Consider the following 23,580-nt stretch of genomic DNA (forward strand, 5'->3'; position numbering starts at 1 on the left):
TACAAACTGAAAACACAACATGTCTGCGTATTTTTTTCCAGCTGACAGAGACATCAGCCCGGTACGCACGTAAGATTTCTGGCACAACAGCGTTACAAGAAGCTCTGAAGGAGAAACAGCAGCACATTGAGCAACTGCTAGCAGAAAGAGATCTGGAGCGATGCGAGGTCGCAAAGGCTACGAGTCACGCAGGAGAGGTGCAACAGGAGCTGGTACTGCTGAGGAAAGGCCGGGACCAGGTCAGTTACATTTACATTGTCAGATCAGACAAGATCATGGATTATTAAATCAAGATGGGAGTAAAGGATCTAGTTTTTATTTAAAAAGTATTGTGTGTCATATTAAAACTATTTGGATATACATTAGTTGTCACTTTCCTTTTTACTTTTGCTGTTTTCTGTTTTTCCAACACAACTCAATCATGAGATATGTAAATATTTGATTTGCATTTGTCATGAGACCAGAAGTGTTGAGTAACATCATGAATTAACTTTATTTTGCACTATTGTGGTTAGTATGCCATGGAGATGGAGGCAAAGCTGGATCAGTTACGTTCTCTGGTGGAAGCAGCAGATCGGGACAAAGTGGAGCTGCTCAACCAGCTGGAGGAGGAGAAGAGGTAGGGGATGTAAATTTACCACACTCACTACAGATCAGTCAAATCAACAACGCAATACAAAACCATCAGATCAGGAGAGAAATGACAAGGCCTTGTCTAATGTAGTGATTCTCAACTGAGGTGGTACTGGCCCCCAGGGGGCGTTTGGGGTACGTCAGGGGGGCAGTGCAAATCTGGTAACATTGAGAGGAGGGTTAAGGTGCTTATGACGGACTCTGACAAGTCAAAGAGTGTGTGAAGTGGGTTTGTGCCTGTGAATGCTCAGATACTGTGCCTAAGAAAGTAATGGACAAGTAAATGGAATACTGCAGATCACCTTTTGCCAAATAGTACCAAAGTACTGCCTCAGGTTCACGATAACCTGTGTCTATTCGTCCATAAAGAAATTAGAAAAATATCACCAAGTACAAAGAAGCATGACCAGAAGTTGTATTTTGGATCTAATTTCCTGTCAGGTAAATCCTTCGATATGTCCACTGTCTCTAACTTTATTCACAAATATCAACAGGGAAAACATTTGGATGGCAGTTTCTCATTTGGAGCAACACTCAGCCTCAGTTCACCCCAGATTAAACATATATTTACATCTCAACCTTTAGGTGTTGTTGACACTGTAGTGGACTGTGTGTTTTTTTTTTTTGTTTGTGTGTGTGTGTGTTTCTGTGTTTTTGTAGTCCAGTTTTCAGTTTCAGTTCTTTAGAAATGATCAGCTAAATATATACAGCTTACTGGTTGACACTTATGGATCTCTTTTTACTAACTTAAGTTGATCAAAGTTATGAATCCTCTCCAATATTTGAAACAAATAAAGTAGAACAATAATTGGCTGTTATTTTAATGTGTCAAATATACTTCACTGACATTTTATATGCATTGGAGAAATATTCACTGTTAATTGTGATTGTGATGTTATCGTAGATGTGAGTTTTTGCAAGACCTTCCCAAGGCGCTGTGGCCCTTGGGTGCAGATTCAAAGGCAGGTCACTGCTGACATTTTGTTTTACATTACATTTACATTACATTACAGAGACTCTCATTTCATATACTTCTTGTTAGTTCTTCTAGGTTCAACTGAACTGGTTTTGCTCTTTTGAAAGTGTTTCATCTCTCATCCAAGAGACTTCTTCAGTTCTAATAACTGGTGGGGGAAATTGGAATTATAATTATAGGAGCATTTTCATTATTTGGTATTCATGTGGTAAGAGTGGGTGTAGGTGGGGTAACCTGACTCCAGGTGGCGTCCACCAAAAACAAGATGTCCAGGATGTTCAAATCTGTTCAGGAGGAGAACAAAGTTTGTTTTTTCATGTTTTTGACAGAAAAGTTGAGGATCTTCAGTTTCGTGTAGAAGAAGCATGCATCACCAAAGGAGACCTGGAGGTAACTTGTGGTTATGTAATCTGTCATTTAATTAAACATATGTCCTCACTCACTCTATCTGCCACTCACTTATGCTTTTTAGTGAAATACTGTGAATTATTCATCGGTCAAAGTATCGTGAACTTATAGTGCATTACCAGACCCAGTTGGTTTGTATTATTGAAGCTTAAATCAGTCAAAACACATTGAATTGCATTAGTTTAATGTCTTTAATTGATTCTCTTCAGTCATTTTTACAGTCCGCTGTGAAGTGACTTTAAAATACTAAATAAAGTAGCCATGAGTTTTCATTACTACATTGCATTTTCACATTTTTCTTCCTTAATCAGTCATTCTGTCTGAGGTTTTTCTTCTTCCTACACTCTTTGAATTGCTTGTTTATTTATTTATTTTCTTGTTGAGACAAGTGTTTCCTCCCAGCTCATTTATTTATTCATGTATGTTTAATCCACTTGAGCATCCCTCTCAGAGTTTCCTCCCTACTACAATCCTTTGTTCATCTTTTCATCCACATGTCTGTTGTCCTTGAAAGTGCTTTACGTTTGCTGTGAAGACTTTAGTCTTCTTACATGCCTTAATTTTTTGTCTGCATTTTCTTCATTCTTGAGGTAAAATTAGCACCTTATTTGGTTTCTGGCATGCAAGCAATCACACAGTGTTGTTTGTAAGTTTCTGTGAGACAAAGTATCTGAGGAATCTAGGAACCAGAATAGGAGTATTAAAGTAATTAGTTCCTGAATTCCTCAGTGCAGACAGGGTATTAACAAGCTTAGGTTTGCTATTTGACCAGACTTTCATGAATTTTGTGTAGTTTACAAATTAATTTCTAAAATTGAAATGCTGTAAACATTTGATGCTTTCTGACTTTCTGGGCTTTCTCTTTAAAGTCTTGTCCTCTTTCTGTCTGTGGTGCAAACCTGGCATGTAAGTGTTGCATTGGTGTTTGTTCTCCTTCTCTTCCTGCTCTCTCTTACTAACAGACGCAGACCAGGCTGGAGCATGCCCACATAAAGGAGCTTGAGCAGAGCCTGCTCTTTGAAAAGACCAAAGCTGAAAAACTCCAGAGGGATTTAGAGGACACTAGGGTAATACTGGCAGTCCCAGTCCCACAGTATGAACGAGTGATCATGAACTTCCCCATCTCCCATAGTTTTAGGAATCATACATAGAAGAATCACAGTGGACATATATTACACCATTTATCAAACTGATGATACATTTTTACACAGTCATAAACTTTTCCTAATCGACAAGGTTTGTATTATGCATGTTTGCATGAATAATTATAATCCCTCCTCAAACCAGGTACTTTGCTGCTGCTCCTGTCAATTTGGAAAAATTCCATCTGGGATATCAATTGTAGTGTTTTGTTTATTCTATGTAGATACTAGATAGTAGTTAATATGCACAATGTTTAGATAACCACAGAAAGTGGTTCATACTTTAAAGATTTATATTGTGATAGTAGTTTGCATTGGATTGCATCAGAAAATGCTTGCCAAGAAACTAAGGACATCATTGAGCTTTCGCTCAGCAGTACTCAGTGTTCTTGTTGTACCACTCAGTTTGATAAAGAAGAAGGTTCTATCTACAACTGTATACTGTCCTCATACTGAAATGTTAAAGGTGCAGACTCACACTGGTATTATCACTTGCTTCTGTACACAGTGAAAGAGTCTAGTTAGATCAATAAGTGGGTGTCTGTCGAAGTCTCTGTTACAGTATTTTAAAATTCCCTCCATTTCTGACACAAGCTCATAGCTTTGGCTTAATGTACTCTGGACTCTTGCACTAGAAATGCATTAGGAAGCATCACTACACAACCATAGTGGAGAAGGGCTGATGGCTGTAGAGGAATACAGTATATAGGTGGAAACATTTATCCTCAGTTACACCAGTAGAAGCATGCAACAGTATGATGACGACACATAAATATAAAATATAATTTATGTGATTGATGTTTTGTGATTTATTCTGTAAATCACAAAATATCTGACAGAAACCTGCCACAATTCCGACTTCCACATGTGTTACCAGGGTCTACTGCATCTGCCGATCTTCTCCTCTACCAGCACGTATGTCCTTTCTTTACCATAATGCCGTATTTTCTACATATTTTTGGTGCAGGTGGCTACAGTGTCTGAGCGCTCCAGGATCATGGAGCTAGAGAGGGAGGTGGCAGATCTCCAACTCAGACTCAGAGCGTTTCAGCAGAAGGAGGATGCTGTGTCTCTGTCTCAGCAACAGATCAGCAGCCTCAAGGCGCAGGCACAGTCTCAAGAGAAAAAGGTTTGTGGGAACAGGGAGTGTATACCCAGAACTATTGTTTTGTTGAGTCATGCCTGAACCATAGCTACATAATACCATGCACTTGTAAATGTTATACATCAGTGTTACCATCATATGATTTATTACATGTCATAAAACTGGAAAAATTTACATTCATTTACTGCCCTCCTTTTGGTCCTTGTAATGTGTCATGTAAATATGGAGGCCTATGTTCCATGTAGTTTGTTTAAGCTACTGTAATGATGCATAATTTATGGTTCTGCTCCAATGTACATATTCTGTATTGTGTGTCTATCAGATCAGTGAGCTGAGTGTTGACCTGGAGAGCAAACAGAAGGAGCTTCAGTCTGTACAGCAAGATAAGAGCACTCTGGAACAGCAGTTAACCAGTGTGGTGAGCTTAAATGCACACAAACTTATAATTAAGGCCAAAGTGAGTACAGACAAATCTCAAGTAAACATGGGAGAAAGGGAGAGACAGTTAAATGACCTTCAGAAACATGATACTGCTGCCGTTTTGATACACTGGCTTCAAGTAATAGCCTTAAAATCTTGCATAGGGTACATTTTAATGATGTCTCATGCATAAATACGTTTCGGTCAGTTTTACGTAGTTTCCTGCAGCAAGTCAAATATAAGAAAATTAGTTCAGGTTTGTCAGTTTAAGACACCAGACTGTGATTAGTATCACTTGAGGCTGAATTTGAGAATCTCCTTGAGTCACATTATTGTGTACAGTTCTGTTTTTTTTTAACTAACAATGCCTCTTATTTTTGATGATATTATCAATGTTTAGCTTTTCACAGAGGCTGTCAGTGAATAGGAAACAAGACTGTGGTGCCTTTTAATTTTATTCTATTTCACAACTTTTATTAGCTTAGTGTTCCGGTCATTACTGGAGAAGATACAGGCACTGGCAGGTAAAATGTGAGGCTACATAATGATGCTTCATGTACAAAAACTGTTTAATTTTAGCCATAGTCCTCTGCAATTTTCCACCAGTGATATTTGGCATTTTAACAAAAACAATGTAAAAACAGAATACTCCTACAAATGAGAGGCTGCCATCCAAATGTTTTCTCTGCTGATCTTTGCTAATTTTACCAGCATGAGAGGAGATATCTGAGTATTTTCCTAACTGGTAATAGATCCAAAACAGAACCTTCTATCAGAATTCATCCCTCTTTGTGCCTAGTGATTTGATTCCAGTGTCTTTATGGATGGACAGATGTGGGTTTATGTGAACCCGTGAGCCCCTGAGGCAGTACTTTGACTGAATATAAAGCACTTGGCCGAAGATAATTCTAATAATCCATTTCCTTCATCCTTTATTGTCTCTGGTACTGTAACTGGCCAATTACAGGCACAAACCCAGTTAACACTTCCACTCTGTTGACACTCACCGTAAGTATTTACTTGCTCTCTTCAACGCTGCTAGACTTCCACTTGCCCCTCTGATATTCCCTGAGTCCTGCCTCAGTTTGGAATCACAGTATTAGTCTGTACGGGCTCGTCTCATTTCACCATTTTGTGCCACCTCATCTTTTTTGTTATTCGTTGTACTGCCTATGACCTGGAAATTGATCTCTGCACTCCATCTTGGAAGATGGTGGTGAAGTTTCAATTCCTAAAATGTAGGAGGTGCTGTGAATGTTTTTTTTTCCCCTTTGCAGTTAATGTTATACGAACCATGGCAGAAGCTGGAATAGCATTAGTTAGTTAAAATGATTGGATGCGTAATCAAACGTGTTTTAAAAAATTAAAACTTAATGACATTTCTACATTCTTGTGACACTACGCCACAGTGTTGAATTAAACACTGTTCTACTGATAGAGATCATGAACTACAGCAGCAGTCCATGCTAATGGATAGAAGATGCAGCTGCACATCTAATATAATAATCATCACTTTAAAATGATGGGTCAGAAGTCCCAGAACTCCTTCTCCCTCACCTCTTCCACTCACATCCTGGGTGGGAGCAACACAACGAAAGAGTTGAGGACAGGAATAGAGGATGCACCAACTGAGACATGACCAGAGACATGACATTACCGGCACTTTTTTTTTTGGAATAAAGTGTGTACTGACATGGCCTGACTTGTATTTAAATCGGTAATGTTTTGCTTATGGGCACAGTAAAAATGGCCTCATTAAGAAGAGTATATAATACTCGAGCCTCACATGTTTTCTAGATCCAGTCATTAATCCCCTGTTAGCTCAAGGTAAAAGAATGTTGCTGTGTAAGTGATTAGCTCATAGTAAAGCTAATGTTTGTCCATTTCAGAGAGAAAAACTGGAGATAGCGGAGGAGGACAGCAAGAAAACAGCAAAGACAATGCAAGGTAAACATCAGTTGTATCTCTGCTGGTTTATCCTGGTGACAATGTGTGATGTTTTATTTTTTCTGTTTTAAATAATGTTGTCTTCATGTTTTCTGTCAGAACTAGAGCACAGTGCAGAGCAGTCGAAGAAAGACTACCAAACCCTGAAAGAGGGGAGCCAGAGCAGAGAGACTGAGCTGAGGACCCAGCTGATGCAGGTGGGTTTACATGTGGTGTCAGTGAACAGTTTTCACTGTAATAATCTAATCCATCCAGATGATTATTCTGCAACACATCATAAGATTATGTAAGTCTCTGTTTATTGCTGTGCTCATGCTGCACACAACAGAGCCTGGGAGCTAATGTTCTCTCATTGTGCTGTCTTTGGATAGAATGAAAAAGTCAGAGTGTGCAGGATTCAGTGTCATAGCTCAGTCTGAATGAGTCCAGTGTAAGGCATTATTATTTTTATTCTGATAAAATATTTAAACTAAAAAATGCCTCAACCAAACCATCTAGTAGCTGTTCGTTCCCTTTCCAGCAGTTTTCGTGCAGACTTACTGAAGCTTGTCCCACTCTAAAGCTAATACTTGCCTCAGGCTAATACAATGTTGTTAAAACATTACTAACACACACATGCACGCATTACTCACTCCCATTTGGATTTAAGAAGCCCATGTGGACAACCAGTCTTCCTTTTTTTACAAGCTTTACAGTCTATCATCTGTAGCTGTTTCTACCAAATGTTTTGGGAAATCATCCTTTTTTATGAGTAGTATTGAATGATATGCAAGGTAAACCACAAGATTATGTTGTGTCTGCTCATTTAATATGTACCAAACACTCTTATCATATTAGCACACATCATCCCTGTTCAGCAGGCACACTAAACAACTGGAAAAACAGATTTAATGCATTCACTGCTGTTTGATATAGTCTGAAAGTTCAGCTGTTAAACTGCAAAGCTTCCAGTGTAGAGTCCCCCCTCTCTGCTGCTTTTCTTAAAGGACCTGGGTCATGTTTTGTTCCCTCCCCTAAAGCCAGAGCTTTCATACTACTGCTCTCGCTTCATGGAACTCATTACAAAAGGTTGTAAAAGTGAAATAGCTGAAGAATCCTGAGGCCGGTTCAGCTGCTTTTCCTTTTTTTTAGCTCAGATTTATAGTGACCTCTGACCATTTCAGTTTATTAATAGAACATTGTTATTTCATACTAATGTTGTCCACTTGGACTCTGTTAGTGATTTTGATGTTATGTACCTTTGCAAATTGTAATTTTATATTTATCTGCATTTACTTTATGATCAGGTGTCATGTCACAGAACTGAACCATATGAAGATAAAAGTATTTAATTTGGTCTTTTGTGTCTTTAGGCTACTGAAAAGTCACAGAGGACGGCTCTGTCTCTTGAGCAGCTGACCAATGAGAATAAAGAACTGGAGACGCAGGTAAGCAGAAGCTTCAGCGATATCACTGAAGTCCTCTCATGTGAATCCTGTCGGGCTCTGGCTTAATGGTTAACATATGTTGATGCAAATACTATTATATAACAAACAGTATGAATGCATGTATATGTCTTCATTTGTATATGTCCCATGACAAGATTTGGATGAGGATTACATTTTACTACCTGGAGAGGTTTTACTGCATATTTACATCCCACAGTGACTGTACAGTATGTGCCGCTTTGAGTCCTAGTCATCAAATTAAGTCAGCTACTCTCCTGTCTCTCTCTCTCTTTCTCTCTCTCTCTCTCTCTCTCTCTCTCTCTCTCTCTCTCTCTCTCTCTCTCTCTCTCTCTCCCTGTTCCCTTTCCCACTGTCTCTCCACCCTCCAAGGCCGTCTGTAGCCTATTATTTTTAGTTTTTATGCTCTGTCAAAGCTGTTCCTTTAGAAGTCTTCCACCTGCAGCCATTCAGTCCGTCTGTGGCTCTCTACTGCCCCCTCTCTGTCTCCTACATTCAGCTCTTTGTGTAACGACCGACTCCAGCTGCTGCAGATGGTCGGCTTCATAATAGCAGGAGGAAATAACAGCAGATTAGTGTCATAGACAGAGACAGAACATAACAAGTTTTCTATTTGCTGTTGTTTATTATCATCAGTTTATTGTGTTTCGGTGCTGCAGCTTCATACCAAAACCCCTTTTGCTTCTCATGAATGTTTTCATAAAACATGTAAATCTCACTGCCCGTGCTCCAACTTGAAAACATAATTTTAAAATTTTTTCCTTGATGTGAAAGTTGAGAAATTAAGCAAAATTGATCATCGATGTCCTGTTTCCTCGGTGGAGCACTGACTGTGTTGTCACGTTCTTTAAATTTATTAAATGTTGATTAAAAAAGAAGAGCCCCAATAAAACTCTACACTGAAAAAACTCTCAAACAGCATTTCTAAATGATTCTGATGAATTACTTTAATTTATTGCTCTTCAATTGACAAATTCCTTTGCATTTAGTTTATTAAATGTGAGTATTTTGCCTTCATTTATTCATAGTAGAATTTGTCTCATTTTAAGATCAAACTTTATAATGTTTTATTAAGTTCTGTCCTTAATTAAATTAATTAAATCCCGATTATTACATAAGATTTTACAATATATTGAACCTTACAGGCCATTCATAACTCCTTATGTAATATCAGATTACCATTAGAGCCTGTCATGCGTTCAAGCATAGATGTATAAAAATGTCCTTTCACAGTTCAGATATATGTAATATGTAATGTCAGATTTTCAGATTTTTGGCGGCCCACTGTCATCTTAGAAAAATAAAACAGACATTTTTGAGGCAGTAAGATTTTGTTTTAGCAAATAAAAACCTGCATTAATATTTTCTGAGTTTTCTGCCCTGTTATTATCTGTGTAATCTGAAACAACTAGTCATCATATTGCATTTCTAAAACATCAGAAGCAGACAGATGATAATGTACAGTGTGTAAAAATGGCTGAATGATGAAATGATAATCAGAATTATTGTAATATAGTTTTATATTGAAGTAGTTATCATTATCACAATTTATTGCAAATACATTGTATTATTGTTTTGGGTTCAGTTTGCTTTTTTGTCAACCACAACATAGTCTTTTCTTATTTAACACACGCACACACACACACACACACACACACACACACACACATACAGTACAGGCCAAAAGTTTGGACACAGCTTCTCATTCTTTGCATTTTCTTTATTTTCATGACTATTTACATTGTAGATTCTCACTGAAGGCATCAAAACTATGAATGAACACATGTGGAATTATGTACTTAACAAAAAAGTGTGAAATAACTGAAAACATCTCTTATATTCTAGTTTCTTCAAAGTAGCCACCCTTAGCTCTGATGGCTGTTTTGCACACTCTTGGCATTCTCTTGATGAGCTTCAAGAGGTAGTCACCTGAAATGGTTTCCTAACAGTCTTGAAGAAGTTCCCAGAGATGCTTAGCACTTGTTGGCCCTTTTGCCTTCACTCTGCGGTCCAGCTCACCCCAAACCATCTCAGTTGGGTTCAGGTCCGGTGACTGTGGAGGCCAGGTCATCTGGCGCAGCACTCCATCACTCTCCTTCTTGGTCAAATATCCCTCACACAGCCTGGAGGTGTGTTTGGGGTCATTGTCCTGTTGAAACATAAATGATGGTCCAACTAAACGCAAACCGGATGGAATGGCATGTCACTTCAGGATGCTGTGGTAGCCATGCTGATTCAGGTTGCCTTCAATCTTGAATAAATCCCCAACAGCGTCACCAGCAAAGCACCCCCACACCATCACACCTCCCACTCCATGCTTCACGGTGGGAACCAGGCATGTAGCATCCATCCGTTCACCTTTTCTGCGTCACACAAAGACACGGCGGTTGGATCCAAAGATCTCAAATTTGGACTCATCAGACCAAAGCACAGATTTCCACTGGTCTAATGTCCATTCCTTGGGTTTCTTGGCCCAAATAAATCTCTTTTGTTTGTTGCCTCTCCTGAGCAGTGGTTTCCTAGCAGCTATTTGACCATGAAGGCCTGATTCACGCAGTCTCCTCTTAACAGTTGTTGTAGAGATGTGTCTGCTGCTAGAGCTCTGTGTGGTATTCATCTGGTCTCTGATCTGAGCTGCTGTTAATTTGCGATTTCTGTGGCTGGTGACTCAGATGAACTTATCCTCAGCATCAGAGGTGACTCTTGGTCTTCCTTTCCTGGGGCGATCCTCATGTGAGCCAGTTTCGTTGGAGCGCTTGATGGTTTTTGCGACTGCACTTGGGGACACATTCAAAGTTTTTGAAATTTTCTAGACTGACTGACCTTCATTTCTTAAAGTAATGATGGCCACTTGTTTGTCTTTACTTAGCTGATTGGTTCTCACCATAATATGTATTCTAACAGTTGTCCAGTAGGGCTGTCAGCTGTGCATCAACCTGACTTCTGCACAGCACAACTGATGGTCCCAACCCCATCAATAAGGCAAGAAATTCCACTAAGTAACCCTGACAAGGCACAGCTATGAAGTGAAAACCATTTCAGGTGACTACCTCTTGATGCTCATCAAGAGAATGCCAAGGGTGTGCAAGGCAGTCATCAGAGCTAAGGGTGGCTACTTTGAAGAAACTAGAATATAAGAGATGTTTTCAGTTATTTCACACTTTTTTGTTAAGTACATAATTCCACATGTGTTCATTCATAGTTTTGATGCCTTCAGTGAGAATCTACAATGTAAATAGTCATGAAAATAAAGAAAATGCGAAGAATGAGAAGGTGTGTCCAAACTTTTGGCCTGTACTATATATTTATATATATATATATATATATATATATATATATATATATATATATATATATATATATATGTGTGTGTGTGTGTGTGTGTGTGTGTAAAAACTGGCCACAACTATTTTCATTCATTTTCTTTCTATATTTACTTGCTAGATTTTCTCTATTAAGGGAATATGTGTTGGGTCTAGAAAAAAATTCTGTTTTCCAAAGCTCAATGAACATAATCACATTTGCATAAGAAAGATAAAATCCATAGCAAAAAGATATTCGGTTAAATAGGTTTAAAGAAACCAGAAAATATTCTCAATTCATCCATTCATTCATTGGAGAGGGTTGTGGGTGTGCCGGAGCCTATCCCAGTTACTAATGGGTGAAGACCTGCTACATTCTGGATGTATCGGCAGTTTACCACAGTTTGTGTGTTCCCCCTGTGTCTTTATGGGTTTTTGTTCAAGTACTCCAGCTTCCTCCCGCTGGTCAGTCTAAATCACCTGTGGGTGTGACAGTGAATGGTTGTTCATCTGTATGTTTGCCATGCAATGAACTGGTGGTTCCTAATTAAGAGGCTAGGACCAGAGATTTTTTTTCTTTAAAAAGTACTCAAACTGATTAAACATTTATCAAAATAGTTTAGTAGCCGGCAGATACTTGATTCATTTGCTTCGTATTGCAGATATTGAAAAATATATTTCCTTATGATTGTCTTTTTAAGATTTTTAAGACTGACCAACTTCTTCTACTTTCACCAAGGACAAAAAAAATTGCCTTTAAACTTTGTGATGATGATATAGATAATAAATAATCATTACAGTTTTCTATAATTATCTACATCAACAGATATGAAAATTCTTATTTCCGGTTGTATCACCCAGCCCTATTTAAACACGAATATTTAAAAATGTGCTCAAAACAAGAGGCATCAACACAACAAAAAAAGTTTTTGCAGTAACTGTGGGCTTTAAAGTTCTCTCACACTGAGACAAACTGCAGCGTCTCAGCGGAGAAGAGACACATATACAAGAATAAAGGCTGCAGAGCATTTATTCAGCGGGGATGCTCTTACATCTGTCTCTGCCCTCCCCTGTCCTGCCACTGTGAGTTATGATGTAATCCTGCACATGTCAGAGCGAGACACACTCTGTGAAACTGTGTCTCTGTGTGTGTTTATGTGTGTGTGATGATGCCTGGATGGATAGAACATTGCTTTAGTTGATGGATGGTTGACTTGAGATAGCCCTTTCTGGCATTTGCTGTCACACATCTGCTGGATGATGTTTCCTCCTCCAGCGCTGCAGCACATCTCCTGACAGTACAGGAGCAGACAGTATGAATGGATGTGTGTATTAATCCAGCTTTTTTCATCAACGGTGAAATAGTCACCAGCTGATGGTCTTATTTAAGGTTCTGTTTTCTTGTTAGACATCATGAATGAAAGTGATTCCTTTAGAGGAGTGTGTGCATATGGCATAGAAGAGTGAAGAAACAAGGCTGTGAGCAGCAGAAGGAGGGGGCAAGCATAGGAGGAGCTTATGCTGGCTTACATAATGGAAGTGCTCGGCTTCTTTAACGTAGCAGTGAGAGAGAGGCTGCTCAGGCGTTACGCTATCCATTTCCCACTTGCAGCCGTGCACTGGGGGGATGAGAGCTAATGCTTTATTGATGCCCAGCTTGTGGTAGTGTGTGCATGTTGTACTGTAGATAGAGACAGAGGGCTGGCATAGCAACAACGCTGCAGGTTCAGCAGGTGAACATAGGTTAAAAATTTGGTAGTGGGGAGCTGTGTAGGTATGGACATAGCTGCTCTGCATCAGGGTTACTCCAGCAACATCTACTCGCCTCATTACCAGGTAGGACTGTCTTATTTTAGCACAGGTTCATACTGAGTAAAACCTGTTCTGTGCAGCGTCCTGCCAATATTAAAGGATTTGATCGGAGTCGGTATAGCCATGAAGCCATGCACAGGGTATTGGGGGTCTGTAAATGTTTTAATTAGGTATTGTTTATGTTTTTCTTCTGTAAGGTTTTGTGACTTTACCACTCAGCAGATGACCTGTGATGTGGTTGTGTATGTTTGTGTGCAGTCATGTTTGGTTTGTTTGTGTTTGTGCATCCTCTGTAGATGACTCTCCTCATCAGAGGTGTAGGTAAATACTGAAGTGTTAAGGTCAACAACTCACTGCAGCACTTCAGGTAGAAAATGCACAGCAGATGACACTCATGACAATATGTCAATGTGCAAAAAGAAACTACAAGATAGTGCATATGGTTTGCAGTGCAGATTGTAACACATAAGGGGTGAAGGGTGTATTTTATTTGGTGCCAGTTGAACCAAAGGGATTGATCTGAAAGCTGTCGTACTTGTTAGTCTAAATTAATTATTGATTATTGCTATTTTAAAGTTGCTGAGATCACAATGCTGCACGTGTCTGAGAAGCAGATTGAACTGTCAGACATGGTTCTGGATGAGAAGCATAAAGTTTCTTTCAGGTGAAGCCAAAACAAAAAAAAACCAGAGGTCTCTCGGGGCTTATATTTTTAGTTTCCCATGGTTTTTAACCTGCTTCCTGCTTTCTGCTGACTCAAAGCAGTCTGTTTTAAGCCTTAAGCCTGCGTATTGTCGTAACGGCCCAGAATTTCACTTCTAATGGCAGCTTTTTTGTTTGATCTAAGAGCTTTTAAATAAGATATAGAATTGGGATGTAAGCCAAAAACTGACTGTCGCTCTCAACATTAGGTGTTTTTTTTTCTGGTACTGTTATGAATTTTCCAAAATCTCCATGAGACTAACTTGAACAACAAACTCTATGAATATGATATAAAAAGATCAAGTTTTATGCTTATTTATCATGTGTTTATGCATTCTGACTCTCCATCTGTTTTCCTTTTTTTTCCAGCTCGAGGCTTTGAAACAGCAGAACTCCAAATACCAGGAGGAGCTCAGTCTGTCTAAAGAGCGGAGCAGCTCAGAAAACCAGCGTATTGGAGTTCTCTGCAAAGAAATGTGAGTGCTCAGGATAACTAATGTGTTTTTTCCTGGTTGGTGTGTCCACTAGAGGTGACCCCAACGAGTCAGTCAGTTCATCAGACTCGTGGTAAATCTGCCCTTGAGGCTACAGTGATCACTTAAATCTATAAGCTCAGAAAGCTCTGTCTGTAAACCCAACATGTTTCACTTTACTGAACACATTTTAACAAAAGGTAAATACTAAAATGCCAAATGTGTCATTAAGCTGGCTCCATTTCCAACCCTCAAGAGATATGCTCCCACTTGTAAATGTGGTATAAATTGTTGCTTAAAGCCCATAATTACACTGAGAGAGTGCAATTAGGTGTGATTATAGATATGATGGTGGAGTACAATGCACCCAAACACCCATAATCGCAATAATAAACCCCCTTGGGTGTTCATATAAAAATGTACAACTGCAACAGGGCATGTTTGCTTTGAAATAAAGTGTGCAGTACAGAATAGACATGATAAAGCAAGACATATTTCATATCCTCAAAGTGTTGACACAGCAACAATGTAAGTAAATACATAGATTTGTGTGCGGTTTTTGGCTGATTGCTTGGCTCGTTTGGTTTTGATGCTTGTTTGAAAAATCTACAAATCCAGCATGTTTTCACCTTGGTTCAGCGTGTCTGTGGTGAGTCTGCACACTTGAGGCTGAGGTCTATTTATAGTCAGATGTGTAGCCGTGTCTCTGTGTGCTGTGTATGTGGAAGCATGTGTTGTGTTTTGGAGTCTTTACATCATTCAGCCCCACCCCCCTGAGTCATCAGAGCCCAGGCTGTGACGCCACGGCTCCAGATGGATTTAACTGGCTGAATTATAGTTATCAATATGTAGGAGGAGGAGATGGAGACGGGGGACTCAAACAAGCTCCTACAGTTACATTAAAGTCATGAAACCACAGCTGCTTGTTGTCTGTAAGAGGCAGATGGTGAAGCTACATTCGGCTGCTTCTCTCCGAATGCTAATTGACTTTTATTAATTCTGTTGTGTGTTAGTAGATCACATGTTTCTGAAGACAGACTTGGCTTGGGCTGTATATTTTCTGACCCTGCATCCTTCCTCTATCTGCTGTTATGTAATTGCTCCTACTCTCCTCCTAGGACCGCCTGGCTCCAACATGGCCCCTGCCCTCACTATGACATCACAGTGTGTGTCTTTTTTGTGTGTCTGTATTAAACATAGTGCGTGTGACAGTGTGTTGTGCTCCAGCTTTTGTTTGTGCTGAATCAATGTGGCTTTTGTGGGATCTGAGAGAGCAGCTATAAACCACAGCTCGGAAGTGGGTTTGATACCAAAACTCGTACAATTCTGTTTTTTCTTTACTTTTTTACCCCAATATTTATCTGTATTTGTTTTATAGATTATGATCCATCCAAACACAGCAACATTATGAATGAAGAATTTGATATTAAATTGCAAATGTCAGTATTTCACAGTTTTCACCACATTATGATTTGACACCTGTACTGTATTGAAGCAAAAAAATAATAATCTTGTAAAGCACAGCAACACAACACTGAACCATAATAATGGATGTTTTTATTTTATAGACAGACAGAATACCAGGTCTGTTAATACTGACTGGACTTAAATGCTGCACTGATCTGTACTGAATGTGTGACATATGTGTGAAATGAAATGACTGCATTCTATGACAGGCATTTCCTGAAATTCTCATTTAGTGTTGTTTTGATTTTATATCTCACAACTTTGCTGTTTGGATCCAGTCTCATTTACTTTGTGTTGTCAGTGGAACAGCTCAGATTTGACCTACGTTCCACTTGAACAGGTGGAGTCACAGACAGCAGAGGCATTTCTCTTACACACTCTATGTAATGCACTTCAGTGTGCAGGTCTCCTTTAACGCAGCTTCCAGCCTGTTGTGTTACAGTGGAGATTGCTATAGGCATGGCGAATGTAATTATACAGCGAGTCGCTAAATATTTCACCCAGATGGTGCTCAGACCGGGCTATTAGTCATGCGTAGCTTCAGAGTTCTTCCTTTGACATAAATCCTAAGAATGACCCAAATGGAACTAAACTCAAATATCACCAGAAAATGGTTTGGTTTGAGCACCCAAAAATATCTGGATTCATAACGTCACACTGTTCTAAGAAACAGAACTCCTGGGCTGCTCTCTCCACTTGGCTGAATTTAATCAGATTACAGACTGATCTCATATTGCACTGATACTATTTTCCAGTAATGGAAGTATGACGACTGTAAAATATCACTACTAGAGTGTATATATAAACCAGTGTGGGTTTTATGGTCTTTATATCCTTTAAGATGATCAAAGTACGAGGGTGTAGGAGTCAACATAAGAAGCAGACAAGCAGAAACAAATGGCTTTTTGAATGATGAGAATTAATCTTCAGATTATAGATATACACTAACATATGGTGTATTTATATCAATTCAAATGTGGAGTTTTGTATCCAAAGTGTTTTTGCCTTCAGTCATTCAGATGCTTGTAAGACGTTCATTGTAAAACATGGTGCAGTCTTTGTTTTGCCGTCAGCTCCTTTAACTGAGGCATCCATTATAGCTGGTTGTGCATAAACTCTTAAATGTGAACAAATGTCACCGTCAAACTCTGAGTGTCACATGTGCTGATTGGTTGGAATTTGGTCTAAAAATGGATCAAGTTATTTAAGTCTAAATCTGCAGAGATACAAACCAAGATCAACCCCCAATGCACGTTGCGTGGTTTCTCCATCACTAACATCTGTCAACAGCAGCACAGATTTAGGTACACAGCACCAGTTGTGACATGAATATGACGGTGACCTAATATCCAGTACAACTCTTAAAGTGTGTCATCTGTCTGTTTATGTTTTTCCCTTTCAGTGAGGAGCTGAAACTGGCCTCCCAAAAGTCTCACCATCTTGAAGAGGTACTGACCTTTCATATATAGTAGATGATTCTTTCATCCTGTTAGTCAGAGTTTGTTCAACCATAGACGATGAGTAATTAATAGGTTTGACATAGTGAGGATTGACTTCCCACTGTGACTGATTTCTTAAAGCTGAGACGGCTTTAGCCTCTATTTAAGTACCTCGCTGTCTGTGTGTGTATGTGTTTGCCTCTCAGCACAATGAGGAGCGTAGCAGTCAACAGCCAGACATGAAAACCAGGTAAGAAGCCATCAGTTTTTTTTACGAATAAGCTCTATACCTGTTTGTGAACTTTTTTCTGAAGTAGTAGTTGTTGCTTTTATCCAAAACGATTTAGCATTTAAATGCAGGTTTGCTTCAGTGTCACTTCAACACTTTAGGTATTTTTCCAAATATACTTTTATTATATATTTGGTGTTTTTTGTTTTTTTTAGAACACATTTCACCTGTGGAAATCATGAAGCTATGAGGTCAAACATTAAATCAAGCAAAGTGGAATTTATCAGTAACAAAACACAATAATCAGATGAGAATTAATTATGTAACATCAGTTCATTTTAGGGGTTTGGTATGTGGAGATAAAGTCATATTGTAATTATTTTGGTCAGTATTGTGTGAGAGATTAGAATCAAATCATCAAGTCAAATGCACAGATTACCTGTACTGAAATTCGCATGTTTTTCAAGTAAAATATAACAAATGCATAATCTTTAAAATGTATTGTCTTTCATTTCATGTTTTACACAGTTCATCTCTGCCTAGTATCTCTGCAGCCTTTTGCCATAATATTGTAACTGCACAGGCTGATATTGTGATTAATTAAAAGTTCATTATAAAATAAATGAAAAAAGCAAGTAAATTCAAGGAAATTATCAAGTACAGTCACGATCAGCTCTAATTCAATTATTTATTAAAAGGGTGATACTGACTTAGATTGAGGGAAGATATTACCCAAGTACAGGATAATCTGGTGCTATCGGAAACCTAGGGATGTAAAGTCAGCTCTAATCAGTAACCTCTTCAAAACAGTCATTTCTGTCATTCAGTTGTTGTAGTAGTAGTTATTGTCAAGTAAAGGCTGTTGAGGTGATGTCTCTTTCCTCTTTAAATGGTCATTTGATATAAAGTGGTAAAAAGACGTAGTAGTGGTTAATGGACTGCGTAGAAAGGCGACACAATCTGACCCAAATTCTACTACACCATAAGCAATCAAATTAAAATGTGTTGTAAACAATCTGTCTCAGGCACTCAGGGTCACATTTACATAACTGTAGTGGTGTGATGCTTCAAAAATGCAGTATGAGAGAGTACATTTACTGGGATGTTGTGAAGCTGGAGCTTTAGGACTGTGTTATTATTTATTAGCAGACATGATGTTTCACAGACACGGATCCACACTTTTCCACATGTGCAGAATAACAGCATTTATTCTTCACACGCATTTTCACAGCTGATAGGACACTTTGATATGCCGCGTGTTAAATGTGGCTTGTATTTTCTAAATCTATCCGTTGTGTTGCTGTTGGTCGTATTTTTAAACCCTTTCAGAGACTGAAGGGAAAAAAAAATCTGTGGTGACTTTTACTTGTGTTTGTTCCTGTGGGTTCTGCCAGTTAGAACAGAGACTGTGTGTCATCTCACAAATTTCAACTCAGGAATCAGAGGATATATCCGTCCCACCGTCAGCGCGGAGCAGCCGCTGAAGTACAGAGGGAGCGTTAAATAAAGTAGAGACAGGATAACAGTGTCATGGATCAAAGACGTGTTCGTGATCTGAGCAGCAGAACTGAAGCTCGCTGGTGTTCGCTAGAGGGAAGTGTAAAGATGATGTACAATTAGAGCAGAAATAATACAGATGTGGAGGCGGAGGAGACTCTGCTCAGGTGAACATGACGATACAGAAAAACAGACGGACAGGAGATGTGATTCAGGGAGACGACCTGCGTCTTGTCAGTTTTCCCTTCATGGAAATGTCATCTGGTCTGGTCTAATTGACTCTGGAGGCAGGTGTTACAACCCAGAGTCCCATTAATCCACAGCCAACGTACAGCCAGTTTTTTGACGGGGAATTTAGATTGAATCTCAGTTTGAATCTTCCATGTTTTATTTCCAAATATACCAGCAGTCAGGTATGAATAATAGATGGATTCTTTCTAAATCAGTTTTTATGCAAAGATGTTTCAGTGCATCATGACAGTTCTATTTGCAATTTTTCTCAATTTGACAAGAGCCTGACTGAAGGATTTATTTAGGTCAATGCTGATACCGATATTAGGGAATAAATAAATTCTGATTTTAATATATCAGGTGATTTGTAATATACAATCATGGAAAAAATTATTAGATCATCAAATGTCATCAAAAACAATGGTTATGCAATCAAGTACTAACTCCTGTGTGTATCATGTGACTAAAACACAGAAAAGAAAACATGGAATCCCTAAAAGCACTGTTTTTGTCAGTACAATGCCATAGATATTAATGTAACAACTTAAGTGATTTTGATTATTATCAAGAAAGCCATGAAAAATGGCTAGATATCAGCTCTGAAATTAAACTCTTATGAGTTAGTTTTTGTTGTTATCTTTATATTTGTCCAAACAAATGTACCTTTAGTTGTGCCAGGCATTAAAATGAAGAAATGGAAGAAAACAAGGGTGGTCTAATAATTTTTAACATGACTGTAAATGCTTTATTTTTTATTGGACACTACATTCTGACATTAGTGCATTGAACAGTAAACATCATTTATTGTAATTATGAATGAACAGCACAAATATTAGTACATTTATGTATAACTTGGATTAAGAAAATAACCATCTTTTCTGCATTATGTTATGTAAAGGGTTTTTGTATTGGCTGATACAAAAAACATATTCACCAGTACTGACAGTGGATTGGACTCTAGTTTTGACATATTACAGAGAGAGCAACTGTTTGATAAACCAAGAAAAAAAATTCTTTTTCTGTTCTTGTTTTGTTTTGTTTTTTTTAGTCCTCGTGACTGTGATATACTCTTCTCATGTATTTTGATATATTTTCACAGAGAAACGATCTCCAATCAGGAAACAGATAAATCCACCGGCGCCTTAATCTCAGATAAAGACAGAGAACTGGAAACTCTGAGGAATGAGGTAGATTCACACTAACACAACTCACAAAACTGGATCTATTAAGTATTTACAATGATCACACCTGACAACTGCTGTGTCCCTGCAGATCGCAGTGCTGCGAGGGGAAAACGCCATGGCCAAGACCCTGCAGTCAGCCGTGGAGACCCTGGAGAGAGACAAAGCTCAGCTGCAGAGCCGAGTTCAGAGTCTAGAGCAGAGGCTCATGGGAACGCAGGCCTCAGAGGGAGGAGACAGGGAAGCCCCGCCTTCAGGTGAGGAGAAATTTCTCATAGATTTGAGTTTAAATGTGTTTTTATTAGTAGTTTTTTAAAAAATATATTTATGGCATGTTTGTGCAGGTGATGCAGCTCTGGAGCAGCTGAAGGAAGAGAAGGAATTTGCCGAGGGACAGGTATCTACTGAGCATGTATTCACTTATGCTCTCATATCTCACCACGTTCTTACATTAAAAGTAATACGTCCGATTGTTTCTGTCAGATCAACTTCCTGAACAGCGTGATTGTGGACCTGCAGCGAAAGAACGAGGAGCTGAAGATCAAGCTGAAGAAGCTGGCTCTGGCTGAGTTTAACGGCAATGATGAGACTGATGGGTAAACATGTCCATTATACCTTCATATGTGACTAAAAATGAACGATAGTCAAGAAAACATATTGGTTAACATGTGACTTAACTTACACCTAGAAAAACACGGGGACTGTTCCGTAAAATGTCACTTTAATGCTTTATTCATTAATGATTTCATCGATTAGCTTATCACAAAAATTATCACATTACTAATAATATATTATTACAAAATTGATCATTGAATTATTGTTGTTTCAGTTATGTTTTTAAAAAAATAATATATATATATATACTTCAGAGTTTTTATTTTAATGTGTGCTTCTCATCAGCATTTGGAATAAAAAACATGTCACTCTGGGAAATTACAGTAGGGTTAGGCTTACCATGTTCTTCCATTTTAAAGACAAATAGGCCCATCTCTTATCGATAACACTACATTTAATCTCCCCTCTGTCATTTAGTTTTGATGAAGGTGTGTCTAAACGGGAAAAGAAGGCAACCCCGCGGCTGTTCTGTGACATCTGTGACTGCTTTGACCTCCACGACACAGAGGACTGTCCCACCCAGGCCCAGAGCCCAGACTCTGTACCCCACACCACCTACCATGGCAACCCCACTGATGAGAGACCCTACTGCGACATCTGTGAGGCCTTCGGTCACGCCACAGAGTCCTGCAATGACGACCAGACCTTCTAGAGGCTCCAAAAACTCTGACCCCTGCATCTAACCCCCTCCTCTCACCGTCTCCTCAACTCTCCTGTCGCATTCCCCCAAATCCAGCTCCCTGCAGATTTTTCCATATGTATTTTTATACTGTATTTATGCATATCACTTGTATCCACTATCCTAATCTAAATCCTTGACCCTACAGGACTACTGCTCTTTTCTCTAAAGATCAGCTCTTCTGACTATAATGCAGAATGCTCGTCCAAATATGCTGCTTTGGTGCAATATTGATGTTTTTAAGAAAAGGAGTCCGTCCTCTGCACTTGTCGTTTTATAACATGTCGTTTTGCATTTGATTATGTTTCTAAAATAAGTGATGTTCCATATTTATTGTGTTTTGGGCTTTATGTTTTTAATTAATGAAAACTGATGGAACACGATATTGAGCACAAATCAGACTGAAGGGAAAATGAAGCACCTCTTGGACTCTACATTCCTGTCTTACAGTATGTATCGCATTCCTCAGACTGAAAGGCTGTAAACCAATCAGATACTGCCACGTTGGAACGTTTTAGTAATGTTTTATGTTCAGGAACATTTTACAGAGGCTGCATTACAGTGTACCTACTGTTAACCTGTGGAAATATGAGTTTGACTAAACATGTACCAATGTTCAGTTTGGATCTTGGAAATGTGTGGTTTGACAGAAAGAAATACATGTTTACACTAAATCCACTTTGTTTTCCAGAGCTTTCAATGACAGGTGATGATGGGTTTGTCACAAGGGCATTTAACAGGATCTATTCTGAATGCTGTAAAAGAGCCTTGTACTATGATTGTCTATTTCCAAGATCACAAATTAACTTTGCCATGTTTGCGTACTTTTTCTCTTCCCACAGTTTAACATACAAGTAATTACTCCAGAGTAATGCCACTAAAGGGTTTGTTGTAGCTAATTGTTGCATTTTGTTATTTATTCTGTCTGACCTGTCACTAACCAGTGTATTTCTACAGGAAAATAAGCTAGCACTGATTGAAAATGTATCATCTGTACCAGGACTACTGTAGTATAGGTGGGCTTTTAAAATGCATCTGCCTCATGTTACAAGAACCCAGATGAAACTGTAGAAGCCTCTAACTTAGTTTTGCACTGTCCACTTTAAAAACTCAATGTTCAGTTCTCTTAAAAAGAAGCAGCGCTTTAACTGATTCTAGATAAAAGCTATTTTATCAGCAGGGTCGGTCCAGATTATTATACGTACTGTTACATTTTACATTTTACCAGTGTAGCGACACATATTTGACCTATCTAGTTCTTAAGCACAATTTTGGATCATATTGAATCTCTTGAGTGTATAACACGACTAACCATTGACACTCGTCTCTGTAAATACTAATCAGAAGCGTCCTTCTGATAAATGTGTACACAGTGCCATAGAACAAAAAGATAGCTTTTATGTGTACATTTTATTTTTTTGCCCTGTTGATAAGAGTAGACATTGTATAAGGAGATTTCCACTCCGGGGGGGAAGCCCATTTGTATAGATACTGACTTTAAAACATTGTGTACTTTATAAGTGATGCATCTAACTAGTGTAATGTTTTATATGTAACAATTTCAGGCACCACCGATAAATGGTTTCAAAGACTCATACCATTTTTCAGATGTTGACGTGTTGTAAAATGTCACTGTTTTATATGTACTCCTGGTCCAATAGAAATACTAAAAAAACTACTTTGTGTATGTTTTTTTTTTTAAATTTATCAGTATGTGGGTTTTTGCCACGTAGCAGACAGTCACTCTTTCTCCAAAAACCCACTTTCTGACTCACAGCACATTATGGATTAGCTGCTGTGATGCTCATTAGAGTTTCATCCCTGGATCTTTCTCCCGAGGCGCAGCCAGCTGAAAGAGCCTGCTCCACTTTTCATGA

General features: G+C 38.7%; 1 protein-coding gene across 1 annotated transcript in view; it reads left to right on the top strand.

The window, feature by feature from the left end:
* Positions 1–23,381, top strand: part of clip1b (CAP-GLY domain containing linker protein 1b) — a 28,751-nt gene extending 5,370 nt beyond the window's left edge. The window contains exons 7-23 of the mRNA XM_030150555.1: positions 42–239; positions 516–619; positions 1,939–1,999; positions 2,980–3,084; positions 4,127–4,288; positions 4,587–4,682; positions 6,574–6,631; positions 6,731–6,828; positions 7,984–8,058; positions 14,262–14,368; positions 17,235–17,280; positions 17,478–17,521; positions 20,328–20,415; positions 20,501–20,666; positions 20,754–20,806; positions 20,893–21,005; positions 21,442–23,381. Of these exons, the coding sequence (XP_030006415.1) occupies positions 42–239; positions 516–619; positions 1,939–1,999; positions 2,980–3,084; positions 4,127–4,288; positions 4,587–4,682; positions 6,574–6,631; positions 6,731–6,828; positions 7,984–8,058; positions 14,262–14,368; positions 17,235–17,280; positions 17,478–17,521; positions 20,328–20,415; positions 20,501–20,666; positions 20,754–20,806; positions 20,893–21,005; positions 21,442–21,676 (1,809 nt within the window). The 3' untranslated portion in view covers positions 21,677–23,381. The remainder of the gene's footprint in view (positions 1–41; positions 240–515; positions 620–1,938; positions 2,000–2,979; positions 3,085–4,126; positions 4,289–4,586; positions 4,683–6,573; positions 6,632–6,730; positions 6,829–7,983; positions 8,059–14,261; positions 14,369–17,234; positions 17,281–17,477; positions 17,522–20,327; positions 20,416–20,500; positions 20,667–20,753; positions 20,807–20,892; positions 21,006–21,441) is intronic.
* Positions 23,382–23,580: the final 199 nt, after the last annotated feature.

The sequence above is a fragment of the Sphaeramia orbicularis genome, chromosome 12 (assembly GCF_902148855.1).
Source record: "Sphaeramia orbicularis chromosome 12, fSphaOr1.1, whole genome shotgun sequence".
Classification (NCBI taxonomy): Eukaryota; Metazoa; Chordata; class Actinopteri; order Kurtiformes; family Apogonidae; genus Sphaeramia; species Sphaeramia orbicularis.